The sequence below is a fragment of the Buceros rhinoceros genome, unplaced genomic scaffold (assembly GCF_000710305.1).
Source record: "Buceros rhinoceros silvestris isolate BGI_N320 unplaced genomic scaffold, ASM71030v1 scaffold29, whole genome shotgun sequence".
NCBI classification, from domain to species: Eukaryota; Metazoa; Chordata; class Aves; order Bucerotiformes; family Bucerotidae; genus Buceros; species Buceros rhinoceros.
In genome coordinates, this window is record NW_010431851.1 from 615 (window position 1) to 16,267 (window position 15,653).

Consider the following 15,653-nt stretch of genomic DNA (forward strand, 5'->3'; position numbering starts at 1 on the left):
TCCTGCTGAGAACTTCCACCTGGGAGCTGCAGTGATTGATAACCCCGCTGAAGAAGGGCTGCTGTCTCGTCAAGACGCTGTAGATGTGGGAGAGACTTTGTTAGATCACAAGTATTCACTGACGGCTGAAAATCAAAAAGCAATAGTAAAAGCTGAGGTATATCTGCATGGAAACAACAACCGTGATGATGAAGATCTTGAAAAATACAAGGAATTAAATCTCCCAGAAGAAGCTGAACACGCACATTCACCTTATCTGCCTTCAGATGGTGTCCACTTTATTTCTTCTGTAGCGATGCAGCATAAAAATTGCAGTGTTCCAACTTCAAGCATTTTCCCTCCAGAAGGAACAGTCAATCCAAATGTCGGAACGATACCAGTAAGATGAAGTGAAGTAGGAATTTTTACCAATTTGTGCTTATTTGTGTCTTGAATGTGGGTAATTGCCACCTTAGAACTTTCATAGAGTGCACATAGTGTTTAAAGTTACGTTGTAAATTTTATACTAGAACAAACTTAGCAGTAAATACTATTATTATTATAATTATAAACCAGCAATCAATTTCTGGTTTATATTGCCAGAAGTAGCATGTGGTGGGCACATACAGTTCTGCTGTCATTCTTTTGTGTGTGTTATGAGCTGTATTTTTACCATGGCACAAATATACCCCTTTGGTTTTACATATTACCACTTGTATTAGCAACTATTAAGTAGTTGTACAGGTAGGATATTAACTTTTTTCTTTAGTTCCACAGCTGACACACTTGTCACCTTAAAATTTTTAGTCCAAGTGAGTTAAAAAGTGATTTCTTTGCAGCAGTAGAGCATGGCCTGTGTTGTTGAATCTCCATGGAGAAAGTAGTTTTATAGGGGCGGGGGATTTCCCGTTGCTCCCCACGTTTGGCAGTGGTGCTGTGCGGTTCGAAGTCACATTTTCTGTGTGCGATCCATTACAATCTAGAAAGATGCGCAGCATAAAATTTCTTGTGATGGTCACAGGACCAAATCCATGTGCTTACTGCAGACTGCTCGTGAGTGGAATAGTCTTGTGGTTTCTGTCACAGAAAGTGGCCCTGGCTCTACCCAGCCCAGTGCGTTTCCCAGCGGCGTTTCATCCTGAGGTGCTTGGGTCCACCATGGCTGTTAGCTGACGTGTTTTGGTTTTCTTTGATTCCAGGGTACAGTTAAGGTTTAAAAGTATCTCTGGCTTGGAAGGTTGTTTACACACATGCTCAATATTATTAGTCGTTCTTTAATAAGCAAGACCTTCAATATTTTGAACGGTTAATAAGATTCAGAAGACCAACGGTAGCCTCCAGAAAGTGAAGTTGTGGTTAAGGTATAACAGTTGCTTTCTTCAAAGCCAGGCTGAAGATAATGAGGGTTCGTTAGTCTCCGTACAAGGAGCTAAACGTGAGATTTAGGAAACTTTCTGACCAGCTCTGTTCCTCGTATCCTGACAGCTTACCACACTAAGTCTGCATCTTTCCTTTATCTGTCCTATTTCTTAAAGGCTTTAAATAACCAGGTAATAAATACTTTTGATGGAATACAGAAAGCTGATGGGTTGTTTCTAGAGCGCTTGCTCACCCGCCAGAGCTGCTGTCTGTGTTAAGCGGAAGCACAGCACACGCAGAGAGATCAAACGGCCTAGTTCGAACAACATCATTTCTCATTGGAAACTGGAAGATAGCTGGATTCTGTCTTTGTTCCATGCTCTGTTCATTTGGTTTGTTTTTGAAAATAAAAAAGTAGGTATTAAGTATGATGCTGTTATAGTTGTGACTACATTAGATCTGAACCGTAACAGGATGTTGAACAGAAAAAGCAGGAATAAAATTCAAGGGGTACAATGGTATGTGGTAATACCGAACAGGCTGCAGCATTTATTGCTTAATTACGTCAAGAGAGTGTAAATAACTTCCGATTTTCAAGGTCAGTTTAAGTCAGTTTTTTTTATTCATTTGGCTTTTTAAAAACGATCATTTGATGCATAAAATAGTCATAAATAAAACATTCTTTTCTTCAGGTGTCCAGATCGTTCATGCCTGCAGTTACAGGTAAGAATAAATGTATTTGTTAGGATCAATTTAAAGGAATCCAAACCAGTTATAAAACTGGACCAGTTGCTGAAATGGTAAGTGCCCTGAGTGATTGAGGGGGATTTTATGGGATTTTCCTCCTCTTACAGCTTAGGGAAGGATTTAAATAGCCAAATAATTTGCTTTCTGGATCTGGTGAATTGCAGTATGAGCCTTTTCTGATGAAGTTAATATAACTCAGAGTGTTTGACAGGAGAATGGACCACAGTGTGTTCATGTGTGTTCGTGTTTCTTCAACCACAATGTTCAGTCTTGCTTTTGGTTTTCCCATCCTCCCATACCCCCTCCTCCTTCCTCCAGGGTGCTGTGAAGAAGATGCTCCTTCTTGCAGCACAATTTTTTTATTGTTAATTTTTTTTATCAAGTTGAACAATGTCTTTATTTCCATTGAACTGACAACTGATGATGACAGTTGGGGTGTTCGCACTGCTGCTGCTGACATTAAGCTCGTCAGCATTCGTGTGTTCTGCCCAGGACCTGTTCAGTCTTGCTCAGGGCTAAACTGACTGTTAGATTTGATTTTACAAGGCAGTTTATCTTGAAGCTAAGTGAATTTTACCAAATGGGCACAACAAACCTTTCAAAGGCATCAAGAAATCTGCTTTTCCCAGCAAGTCTGTTACAAAAGAATATTAAATAGTTCTTTCACAAGAATGAAATGCTGTAGGAACATCAAAACATTTTACTGATGCTATAAAGCAGCTCTTGGTATGAAACATTGATCTTTTTGTAAACAAAATGTGCTTTATTTTATATACTAGAACCCTCTGGGGACACCTGTGGCTTACCTCAGATCAGCGCTGCTCTCTGTGATGAAATAGTAAGTGTGCACGCCAGATTATTTTGTTATTGTCAGACCAATCTGTCAGAGCATTAAATGTCTAGCTCGGGATTTATTCGAAGTGCCAGAGGGTAAAAGGTTCTTTCAAATGCTCTCCTACATGAGGTGTTCATAGAAGGGAGGGAAGGAAAAGCAGATTCCTACAGTGCTGCACTGCGGAGGGAGGAAGAACAGCACTGGAGTGTCTGCCTGTTCCCGTTCCCGTTGGCTCCTGCCTGCCACTTACCCGGTCTGGTTTCGCTCAGGCTGCTTAGGGAGGGGGCTTCTCCTAAGGCCACCTGAGCACAGACTGCCCGGGGGGACTCTGCCCAGTCCCCTTGGGCAGCCGGTTAGCGTGCGAGCCTTCATCGCGTGTGCAGCGGTGTAAAGGAGCAGAGCGGAGGCTCCAACACCAGCATTTCTCCCTGTGCTCGCAACTTAATGATTCTCTTAAAAGACTTGACTCTTTCAGATAGAATTTCCTACATATGTGCAAGACAAACTGTAGAAATTCAGGCATTTCATGAAAGGGAGGTTTCTGAAAACTCCTAGAGTTTTGCAGGCAGGTTTTTCAAGGTTGTCTGTGTGGTGGTTTGGAGCGTGCGCTGAGGCAAGGCTTCCTCTCTGGAAGGAAGTGTGGTGTCTGTACTGACGACGGTGTGAGAGTTCATGAATCAGCAGGATACGTTCTCCACGCATGTGAGCGGCACCACGTCTGTGATGGACTGTTATGGCCTGGCAGCTGATCACTGTAACAAAGGTTCCTTTAGGAACAATCTGGTTTACAGTATAACTGAATTTCAGCTCCCTCTCAGATGGCTGCTTCTGACTTACACTGAATCCCAGCGATCCCCAGCCAAGTTAGGTAATTCCAGATTAATTCTCGCTTTGCGTAACTTGCTGCGACTAATTGCCTGACTTCTCCGAGACACTTTAGAAATCAGTTGGTGCTTCATGATGTTGGAGACGCTGAATGCCATTGGCACTCGGATGTTTGTAGCTGTTCGTTGTTATTCTTCAGGAATATTTTTACTGGAAACATAAGCAAAAATCATTCCGACTTTGACAAGTAAATTAACTATTCTCAGTATTGAATTCGAATACAGTTCTTGCTTTAAAATATATCTTTTATGCAGATAAGTTGTTGAATGTATTGTATTTGCTTGGAATTTAAAGCAGATTCTAAAACTTTCTGTTTAGGGCTGAGGTAAGAGTGGCAGTTAGTAAAGTTGTCGAGAATCACCAAGGCAGAGCAATTTTCAGAGTTCAGATGTTGATGAGTCTGGCTGCAAGTTATTAGCATTGCACTGTGTGGCAGAGGAATCCAGATGTTCACACAGGAATTACTCCAACCCTGTGGTAATTAGATCCTCTAATGCATAGCGAAAGTCTGTGCTAGAGAAGATTAACTTATTGGTACCATGGAAGCATCAAGAAGTCCCACTTAGGAAGTGCTGTATCAAGCAGTCCCTTCTTTGGACTCACAGCCTAAATTATATCTAGTTATAGTGCTTATGTGTATATATATTTAAAATTAATTATTATTTAACAGTTGGGGAAAAAAGCCAACACCATTGTGAAGATTACTTCATCCGAAGGAAAGGTCATGTGTAAAATCACATCTAAATAAGTGAAACGAACAATGACAGTGGCCTGAACTGGTTAGGGAACTGGATCTAAAGCCAGCGTACCAGCAAATATTTACAGTGTGTTCTACAATGGCCTGTGGAGCAATTCAGCAAAGCAGGAAACCTAGGCTGAGGCGCTACAGTGTTAGATCTCAACAGCTGCTTCCATAAAGAAATTAAAATTAAGAGTCAAAAAGCAAACATCTTACTGCATAAGGCCATCTGAGAGATTCCAGCCTGGGATTATGAACGTTGTAAGAGAGGTGGTACTGGTGAGGAAACCTTTCCATCTGTATGCTACAGTTTCAGATAAATGAATTACGGAAAGCTCACTATTCCATCATTCATTCCAGGTTGTCTGCCAGCTGGAAGGAGGTACTCAAATGCTCTGTATAAACAGTTGTGGCGCAGAAGAACTAAAACCACTTCATCTAGTTCCTGAGTATGACAACCAGCAGGATGATCTTCCGTCAGGTATCGTGAGAATGAAAATTATCTCTGCAAGCAACTGCACCTGTTTATGTTCTTCAGCAGCAACGGGGGAGACGAGCCAAAACCAGTTGTTCTTTTATTTTGTTTTATAACTGAAACATTGCTAGGAGCTTCGGGGTAGTAAGAATGGTCTGGTGGGTGTGTTGAATTTGTCAGCAGTTTTTGCTGTTTGCAGGTGACTCTCGGTGTAGAACAGATCTAGCACAGGCACCCGCACGCGTTGCCACCCGGGGTCACTGTTTCTCCGGAAATGAGCAGGGTAGAGGCTGTGGGTGTGCTTCGGGCAGGGATGCAGAATGTCTGGCTGGTATTTACTGAGCGGCGTGAACTTGAAACACCATCAGTTTTTAAAGACAGTGGTTTCTGAGGTCCTAGATTTAATGCTGCTTAGATGGAGTAGGACATTTTCATCTGAGCAGCAACAAAGTGCAGTTCAGTTTTAATTAAAAAAACCATTTCCTTACCTAATTACAGCTTCCTCAAAAACATTATTAACATGGTTTATTTTGTTATATTATTATAATTTTATTAGTGGTGCATTTTGATGGCAATGTGAAAAAAAAGCCTTGTAATATTAGGCACCACAGATGCACAGATACTGCTCTCAAGATCAGTAGGTGCTGAGCATGAGCATCTCTCAGCAGATGCTCCAAGTATGGAGCCTATTTTTATGCACCGGAATCCATCGGAAAAGTAAACAAGGCACATGTAAGTTAAAGGTCATGTTCCTTTGTAAAATTCAAACTCTCGTTTGTTTGCTGTAATGGTAGGGAAGAAGCTGAGGAGGAGAGCACTGGCATATGGTTTTTAGTTTTTATTCGCTTGAGCTTTCTTCTGTTTTACTCGTCTTCACAGCAAGGAAAAGAATTAGGTCCAGAAATCACATCTAAAAGTTTCCAGGGTCTAATCACTTCAGCTTTTGAGCTGAGCTGTCTTCTGGCTTCCTTTGTTTTTTCTTTCTGCAGTTGGGAAGGAAAGAAATACAGGTGTAAGATACATCTTGTAACATTAACGTGGCTGATGTTTGCTTATCTCTGCACAGGCTGACATGCTGCTGTACCTACCTGCAGCTCTTCACCAGGATTTACGCTTACACTTACCCTTATGGCTATGATTTTCTCCATGGGTTTTTAGTAATTATTTTCATAAGCTAAAGACCTCTGTTCCAGGTGCTGTCTCAGAACTCTGGAAATTTGTAAAACAAGAACTCAGGATAAATACGTAGGATGCTCTAAAAGCGACGCCTCCTATTTATTTCCATGGAAACTGCAGCAGATGCAAAAGCACAGTCACACTATTTGATAGCGCAAGCTCTCAGCTACAAGCCACTGGTTTTCGACACAGACCCCCCCATTGGCTCTGTGCTGGTGACAACCTGCACCCGCGGAGGTGACCCGCTGCTTTACACTGCTAAGATGGTGTCGCTGCCACCACCACCTCACCGGGCTCACATCCACTGCTTGGTCTCCATAAATGTTCAGCAAGCGTCGATGGATGTCACCGGGTGCAATTTTTCCCCCAGCTACACACCTTTGCTTCACAGGCGCTGCCATGTCACATGCCATTTTGCCAGACGGCCCCTCTGCTGCCGACTGTTGCAGGGCAACAAAATTGAACAGAATATTGGTGGGAAGGCTCAACCTCTACTGCCAGGCCACCAGCATCTGCCTCTGATGTTGTGGGTGGACATAACAAAAGAGGAGGCATCGCTTCCGGAGCAGCCCTCGTATTTTAACTCTATGGCATTTGAATGTCATGAGCGAAAACATTCTGTGCTCAAATTCCTAACTGTCAAACTGGAGGTGGGTTCTTCTGTCAGAGGTATTTTTGTGTGGCCAGGTTTTTATTCTTGTGGGGGTTTTTTGCAATGAGAAAAACATTTCTGGAGAGAGAATTTTTAGGTCCTTTACGCTGTTTATTGTAGAGTACGTTTGGATTCAAAATGAAGTTGCAGGAGAAATGCTAACAGAGAATATACGATGGTGATTTTTATTAACAAAATAAGTTGAAGATATGAGTTTGCCTGTGTGCTTAATTCAAAACCTATTTATGCATAAATAAAACTTTATACACTGTGAGTAGTTCTGCCCTCTTCAGGTATATGTCGTCTTTTCAGATGTAGACAACGCTGCAACAGCTGTACTGGGGCGGTTTTTGCCTGTTCTGTGTGAAGTGGTTCGGAATAAACCAGAGGTAGCGAAGCTTTATCCTTTAAGCTTATTAAGTACGATATACATTCTTTTTCCTTTTAGTAGAACGGGTTGTTAAGTCAGTGTTCAGAAGTAACGCTTGTGCACATTCTCTACAGTTTTGCTAGTTTGGACAGACTAGTTCTGCACTTTCTGTGTGTGAAGGTTCCTGATTTCAGGTTGTTCTAGAAGTAATAAGAGAATTAAAAATACAGTTTTCCATAAGAAAAATAAATTTTGATACCTAGATGATATTATTTCTGTGAACCATTTTAAGACTCTTTTGGGGTAAAGGACAGCACATTGACTTTTACCAGAAGAAGGGGAGTATTTTCTTCCAGTAGGTTTTTTTACGCTCTTTACTCTTGAATAAGATTTAACAGTCATTAAGTCTTCATAATTTTTGTTGGGGGGTTTTCTTTTTTTTTGGGGGGGGGGTTGGTTGATGAAAATTAAACAGAAGAGTAAAAATCTTTGAGGATGTTTGGCTTCTCATGCGATACTTCCGACAGATCTGGCAGCAAAAATCAGTGCAGATTTTTGAACATTAACTTTTTGTGTGACGTGAATATGTGATGTCCATACAAACACAGCAGATTGTTTGTGGATAGCTGCCACTATCGCTAAAGAAAAAACCCCAGGGGTCAGCTCGAACAATGACCTGGGGACTCTTTCATCTCTAAAGCTGGTGTATCTGCAATTCAGTGCCTAAACATCCTGGAGCAGGCTGGTAATTCCTTTCCTAACTTTATCCCAAATCAGGTGTTTCCTAGATTTCTTCTCTTGCTTTAAATATACTAATTTTCCTCTTCTTTATAGCTAGATTAATCACCCATTAAAATAACAGTAATTAACAATTATTCACAGTCCCTCCATTACCGGGAATATCAGCAGAATCCTAATTGTTCTTCCCTTGCCTGTCTTCATAACCAGGCCCTTATTAATCGTAGGGCTGAAGACACAACAGATCTGCTGTGTGTTTTCCTGGCCTGCGAGCTGATTCTTTTTTTAAGTTTTGCTTAGTCTTCAACCCATGAGATGTCATATTGCAGCTGATAGTAATGCAAATCACCCACTCAGCAGCCAGACTCAGCTGGCTACTGGACTTGAAAGCAACTGAACCTACAATGATCAGTTAACTGGTAGCAGTGCGCCGACACTGCTGCCCTGGAAGCTGCTCCTGGCTCTTTGTGGGGGATTCTTGACACCATGGATGGGATCCTGGAGCTGGCGCATGCCCTTTTCACGACTCTTTACTTCCATGAGTTTTTATCAGTAACCTTGGCAATCACATTATCCTTGAAGCATTTTCTTTGTGTTACTTTTTCTCTGTTAACTTAAAAGAGTTTGTTTTTTTAAGTTCCTCTAAACAAGATGTATGCATTTTATCTTGAACAGTTGGAAAACGGACCCTTACAGCCAGTCACCAGCGCTGCCACATTGCCTGAGGAATCAAACCTACACGGGATGGTGAACGTGGCCTCAGAGGGGTAAGATGCATGAGGCACCTTACGTCGTGATGACTTTTGAGTTTTGCAGTGGCAGTGGGGTGCATAGCTGCCTCTCTCTGGGAACAGAGACGCAGTCCTGTACGAATGCTTTGTGTGACTGCCGTGAGGCCAGTTGCTGGCGGTCCAGACTGTGTAACACCGTTCCAGGTTTTCTTAGGATCAGTGCAGTTGTGCTGTCCATTTGCCTGAAAAACATTTAATTTTCTAAGTTAATTAATATGTTTCCAAATCTAATTACTGACAGTAATGGAATTCTTTGAATAATATTTAATTGCAGATCATTTTTAAATAAGAGGCAGATGCAGCCCCAGTGTGAAAGGTGAGAGAGCTTTGCAGTTGCTCAGCCATTAGTAGGTTGTATAACTAAGGGCACATCTGTCCCAGTGTTGGTGTAAAAAAATAAAATCGAAATTTATTAATTTTAAACTATAGAATAATTAGTTTTCAGTGTAGTTGTATTTGTCCATTCTTTCTAATTGTTTTCCTTTTTCAGCCTGTGTAGCTTACGTTATGGTTACAAAGTCTAAGAAACCATGTAACAGCTCAAAACCTCAGTGTCTAAATTGTGATAGTTTAGCAACATGAAATAAACGCTCATAACAGTGTCTAGGTGGAAGGACAAGCACACGAGAAATGTGTGCTTTAAAATGAAATACGTGTCAAAAATTGCTCACCTGATACCGAGTGAGAAAGATCCACAGTTGGTGTAAACTCACACAAGCTCAGACCATGGTGCAGAGGTGTAGATGACTTTGGGTGTATAACCCAAAGTATGAAAAATAAAGAGAGAAGCTAGAAGAATTGTTCAGAGCCTGTCTGGAAAACCCCAAGTAGACGGTAAACACTGTACACTGCAATGTAATTTCTTTGTCTTGCTGCTGCTTTCGTACATAAATAATGTGCGCAGAGATGTTTACACAGTAACTAGAGTCACTGATGGACTGGGGGTATTTTACAGAATGTCAAAGAGAAGGAGGAGCTCTTTGTCTAGGTTCGGATGTGATTAAATTACAGAGGAAGGAACAATTGCCTAGAAGTATACTTTAAATTTTAAAATTTACTCTTAAACCAGTTAATATTTTTGTTTCTTATGTTATTTTACATGTTAATCATAGATATTGTGATTTCTTTGCCAATGGTGATTTTTGCAACAACCGCAACTGCAATAATTGTTACAACAGTCAACTCCATGAAGCTGAGCGATTTAAAGCCATTAAGGTAAAAAAAAAAAAAAGGAACAAAAAAGTACATTACACATTGGTATCAGCTTCGTGCATGAAAAATATAGCAGTATTGCTTTTTCCACTAGTTCCAGTATTTGAAATCCGTTATTTTTAAGCTAAGTAAAGCTAAGTGTTGCCTCTGTATTATCCTTACATAAAGAAATTGAGGGATTTCTTTCCTTCCTTTTATGGAACTTCTAATACTTTGGAATTAAAACTAGTGATGTGTTAACTGAAGCATAAATTTTATTCTTGGAAGGAATTATTTGAACCCAAGTTCAATTTCAGAACATTTTTTTCACTTGAAGGAAAATTTGTTGTATCCCAGCATCAGACAGTAGCTAAAGGAAAACAAATTATTACTGTCCAAATGGTTATTCTCACGGACCGATCTGCAGTGTTAGTCTTTCTGCTTGACCCATGCAGCAACGCGAGGTCGGCTCTCCTGGCAGCGACTCCGAACCCTGCAGTAGTGAGAAACAGGTAGCTTCTCCCTTTGGGAACTGATAGTAGTAGCAGAATGAAGAATAATATGTGGTATTATTTTTGTGTCTATCACATTGCACAAGCTGGGCAATAAAATTCATCGAATACGTGTGTCATGTGTTGTAAGTTTTAAAGTAAAAAGTCTTGCTCTGCTGCTGATGCTTTAAGGATGTATCAATGGCTTTGTGCTTCTTGTATGCAACTCTCCAGAACTCATTTTGTATCATTCGTGTTATATCGGGATGGTACAAGAAGTTGATCTAATTAGAGTCAGAGCGTTGCCTCATCCAGCCAGTCAAAGCCGCAGCCCTTTCTGCTGTCAATATGCAACACCTACTTTTCAAATCAGCAGTTCAGCTGCTGGGGCTGTTGGTTCTAATCATTTCTTTCACTGCTATAGATGGCAGCTTTGTAGAGCATAATGGATGTTGATTGTCACTGAGAAAAGCATACCTGAGCCATCCGTAACTACCCTACACCAAGGGCTGTAACCCCTTTAACCTGCCCTTCAGTGGTCCGTGGTATTGCACGTTCTTGGGACCTCATTAAAAAGGGCTCTTCCAATCCAGTGCTGATTTCAGGGAATGGTCTGTGTATTGGACCATTAATAAAGCAAGATGTGTTTAAAACTTCTGAGATGTGTGTAACTATGTATGCAAAAGTTCTTTCTTCACTGAGAACTTTGATTTTGCTGAAAGTAGTGTTAGTCATGCAAGAAAACCAGCCCCAGAATAGTAGATGGGTCAAGTAGCTTAGTGCGTAAAACCAACATAATTTTCTTCCCATGGTAGAGCCAAGTTGGCTCTGGAATCTTTGAATTCCTGCTCTCGTATGCCATGGAAGACTCCTTCATCCACCAGTGACAAGAGTGGAAAGTAAGAACTGCTTTGTTAAACATTAGATCACGGTCAGTCAGGTGTTTGAAAACATTTCTTTGAATTTCTCATAATCTGTAAAATTTTGTTTTAGTCCTGTCTTGATAGAAACCCAGAAGCTTTCTTACCAAAGATTGAGAAAGGGAAACTAGGAGAAATTAGTCCTTGTCATCATAACAAAGGGTGTAATTGCAAGCACACAGGATGTCTCGAGAATTATTGTGAGTGCTTTGAGGTGAGTCAGGTGAGCTTTCATCAGTTACTACCTTAACATTGATAATATTCTGTAACTAGTAGTTGGTAAAAATAATCACTTCTTTCTTTGCATTTTTCATCATAAAACTTTTGAACATGAGGCACAGTCTCTTTCTTTTCATGTCTTTAAAGAACTGAATCTCACTGAGGCTGATCAGCTAAAATTTTTTGGTATCACGAGTTTTCAGCCAACGTCTTGCTCCAAAAGAAATGAGCTTTCTGCTAATCCTGGTAGTTTCTTTGCATCTGTGGTGTTTTACTGATTGCAAAGTTATCCACAAATTAAAAGGAGGAGTGATTTGTCCATGTACGGAATATCAATCTCCACAGAGAATCCATGAAAAAAACCTGTCTTGCTTCCTTACTGTATTGATAGCAGTGGTCTGGCTCTGGGAGTATCCAGGAGAAGCACATCTAGAATAAGCCCCTGGTGGTATTGCTCCAATGGTTGCTAAAATGTGTCTTTAAATCAAGTTTTCTACAGTTTTTATTCTAAGTATTCTGTATTTGCCAGGCTAAAATTATGTGCTCCTCTATTTGCAAATGCATTGGTTGCAAAAATTATGAAGAAAATGGGTCGAAAGTGCTAAACTACGTGGACATTGGAAAGACTGAAGGAAATAGTCCAGTTTTGACATCAACATTGGAAACATTACCGACGCTGAGGTGAGGATTTGGAAACGGCAATGCATAATTCGTTAGTTTGACTTCATTAATTTCTCAGGTAACCGTTATCATTATTAGCTAAGAAATAGTGACTCCAATGGCTTATAGACAAGGAATCACTTCATGCAGCATTTACCATCTTGTTCCTATAAATAAAAAAATGCCCAAGGAGAGGCTGTAGCTGTCCGTTAAGAATGCAGCGTACAGAGTTCAGGGATCTGTGTGTTGGTTCTGCTGACAAATCAGCAGTGAGTTATGTACTGATCACATAGTTCATTCTCTCGACTTTTTTCACCGTTAGCTACTTTATGTTTTTTCCTTCAGTTTCTCTGTTCTTAAACATTTGTCTGTTGAAGAATTAATTTTTAACAAAATCTTGACCAAGGAAGTACTAAGAAAATAGTGTTATTGGTATGTTTGTGATGTTCAATTACTAAGCAGGTTTGCATCACTGCTTCTTTCCCACCTCATCTTCCTTTGCTCCACCTCCTGCCAATTGTAATTGTGTTGGGACTTTGGATTCTGGAACACTCCAGGAAGGCCATACTATCCTGATATTGTTATGCTTTCTACCATAGTTGTAGCCTAATCTCTGGTTTTGGTCTGTTAATGCTGATTTGCCTAATAAACAGAAACACCTTTTAATAACAATTAAAATTGATTAAACCACCTCTCATTGATTTTAGGGAGCTTTACTCCAGGCTCTTTGCTTCTTTGCATCATTCTTATTTTTCTTATTTTATTCTTATTTGCATCTTCCTTGTCATTCTTAATTCCACTTTTAAAGTATTTTCTCATGATCTGTTTTCAGGATATTTCAACAATTTCTGATGTTGGTAGAGGGTTTATGGAGCAGATGGTGCCAAGTTGTGTCTTTGGTTGAATCGTACAGTAGGATGAATTGTGTTATTAATATAGTTAAATGAGTTGTGATGTTCATGCCTGGTAGTTTCAAGAGTTGATTCAAAGCAAGGCTGCTGAGGTGCCATTCAGGGAACCCGTGAGGAGCTTGGTCCTCTTTCCTTCTACAGCAGTAGACCAAAGTTACATTTAGCACCTCCTAGACCTTGACTGAGCCTTTTTAACACGAGTCCTTGGGCACGAGCAGGGTCTGGCTATTGCGTATGGATGGCAGAGGCTTGTCGTATAACTTTTCACGGCCTGCACCTGCTGGGCAGCATTTGCATAGGTTAATTATGTAGCGTGAACACAGTCTGCCACGCGATAAATTAGAGAAACTCAGAAGCAATCTGGTAGAAGCAGAAGCTGTTCAGTGTAGAACAGTGACGTTCCCACAAGGATGTATCTTACGGTAACAGTGCAGCCACGCTGGGTCAGCTCGCTGCATCCCAACTCCAGACAGTTTTGCAGTTTGTCTTTTAAATTATTCTGTATTATTATATCAAATTTAAAATTGTGATTTTTCATACTGATTTCTGTTCCCCTGTCAGGCAACCAGCTGTATGCATATCTTTGGAAGAAGTGAAAGCAGTGTGCACTTCTCTCCTGATGCAAGCTGAAGAAGCAGAAAAAAGAGGTTACTCTGGCTGGCTGGCTGAGTGGATGATCATGGAGGAATTTGGGAGATGTTTATCCCAGATCCTACATGCACAGTTAAAATCGAAAGGACTGAAAGTTGAATAATGTTCGATGTATTATAAAGCCAATAAGTATTAATATATTGCCATAGTCCCCACAATTTTACTGCTTAATGATCTTAGGTATTTCATAGGAATGTTTTCATTGACTTCAGCTGAATTCTTTCTGAACTAGGCTGGAAACCAGCGCCACAAACAACATTTTTCCAAGTAACTTAATACTGTAGAAAGTATATTGTATTTCCTCTAAAACAGATTTTCTCTGTAGTTAGGGCTTTCTCAGCCAATTCTTCAGTCTTTACCTAGACTCTTTTAAAGTAAGTTTCACTTAAAACTATTGGATGTTTATGGGAGTGAAGACGCAGTAAACACTGAGTAAGAATTTGCTGTCTTACTTTGGTTATTCCATGAATTGTGAAGCAATGCCATTTCCAGGGCAGGAGGCAAATCTAAGTTTAGCTTTGGGTCTTCTCTGTTTTGGCAACTCGTATCTGCTGTCTGCAGATGCCCTGTTCTTGGAGAACAAAGCAATGTTGTCAGAAACTTTGGTATTTACTGTTGGAAGACAAACCCCACACCACTACTGAAACTGTTGAACATTGGATTTGTTAGGCAGTTGAGCTTCATAAAGAACAGGAGGAAGATGGCCTCTTTTTACTCCTGCTGCACAGTGCACGAGTTTGTGATGGGAAAATCTTTCATGTACATGGCATTTAGGATTACAATTGCTGAATCCTACAGCTGCAATCCAGTTCCCTTAAAGCTTTTGTTAAATTATTCATTTTTCTTACATGGACATTTTCTCTGTGATGTTTATTCCTCTTTTCATTCTCACGGTTGTGTTAATATTAGCTTTTGTTTTCTCAAAGAGGAGTAAGCTGTTTGCTGCCATGTTTCTGGAAAAGAAAAAAGTTTAAATTGTCATCTAAATGAATTGACAGATTGTATAAAAATCAGTGCTCTTGGTTTTAGACATTTTGTGATAAGTTGATAATATATGATTGGATATTTGTGACATTTATGCTTAAAAGAATAGGAAGATATTCTCTGTGTTATGTTGATTCAAGAAAAATTCTTGCCAGAACAGGAGAGAGCATGCTAATGTAAAATTCTGTTTCCCAAGAGGGAGGGCTTTTCTGTGGTAGCTTGTATGAGAATGGATTGCGTTTTATATCTTTGTTTCGAACAACTGCTGCTGAAGATTGCTGAAGGTCGCAGGAGAAAATGGATTCTCAAAGTGCTCCATAAGTGATAGGGTACCGTCTGTACACCCCACCCCTTCCTGGGCCCTTCAGTTCCTAAGGTGATTGCTCTCGGTTTGGGAATTAATACCTGCATAAAGGCATCATCTTAAAAGTATTTGTCCCCAGAGAGTTACTATGAGGTCATAAACCAGAAGAGCACACAAGGGCTGCAGAGACAATAGACACTCCATAAGAAAGCAGAGGATGAAGAAAAGACGACACCAGCCTGTACTGCTAAAGTACACCTTGAAATCAAATCTCAGAAATAAACTCATTAAAATTACCTGTGGAGGTGAGGGTTAGTAGATTAACACTGGTAAACAAGAAACTAGGCTTAGGACTAATGACATAAGTATGGATTAAAAACAGCAGTTAGGAATAGGAAAGCAAAATAAAATGGAAATTTATTGGAAGGACTAGGAAAACATAAATACATTGTAAGAGGAACTCTGTCATGGTTTAACCCCAGCTAGCAACTAAGCACCACGCAGCCACTCGCCCACTCCCCCTCCCCAGTGGTAAAACCTGTGGGCTGAGATAAAGAGAGTTTAATAGGCCAGAAA

At 40.4% G+C, this 15,653-nt stretch overlaps 1 protein-coding gene across 1 annotated transcript in view; it reads left to right on the plus strand.

The window, feature by feature from the left end:
- MTL5 (metallothionein-like 5, testis-specific (tesmin)) overlaps positions 1–13,892 on the plus strand; it is a 14,083-nt gene extending 191 nt beyond the window's left edge. Inside the window, 12 exon segments of the mRNA XM_010143540.1 lie at positions 11–379; positions 2,031–2,061; positions 2,865–2,929; positions 4,131–4,176; positions 4,179–4,282; positions 4,905–5,025; positions 7,160–7,236; positions 8,631–8,722; positions 9,859–9,961; positions 11,422–11,562; positions 12,097–12,248; positions 13,700–13,892. Of these exon segments, the coding sequence (XP_010141842.1) occupies positions 11–379; positions 2,031–2,061; positions 2,865–2,929; positions 4,131–4,176; positions 4,179–4,282; positions 4,905–5,025; positions 7,160–7,236; positions 8,631–8,722; positions 9,859–9,961; positions 11,422–11,562; positions 12,097–12,248; positions 13,700–13,892 (1,494 nt within the window).
- Positions 13,893–15,653: the final 1,761 nt, after the last annotated feature.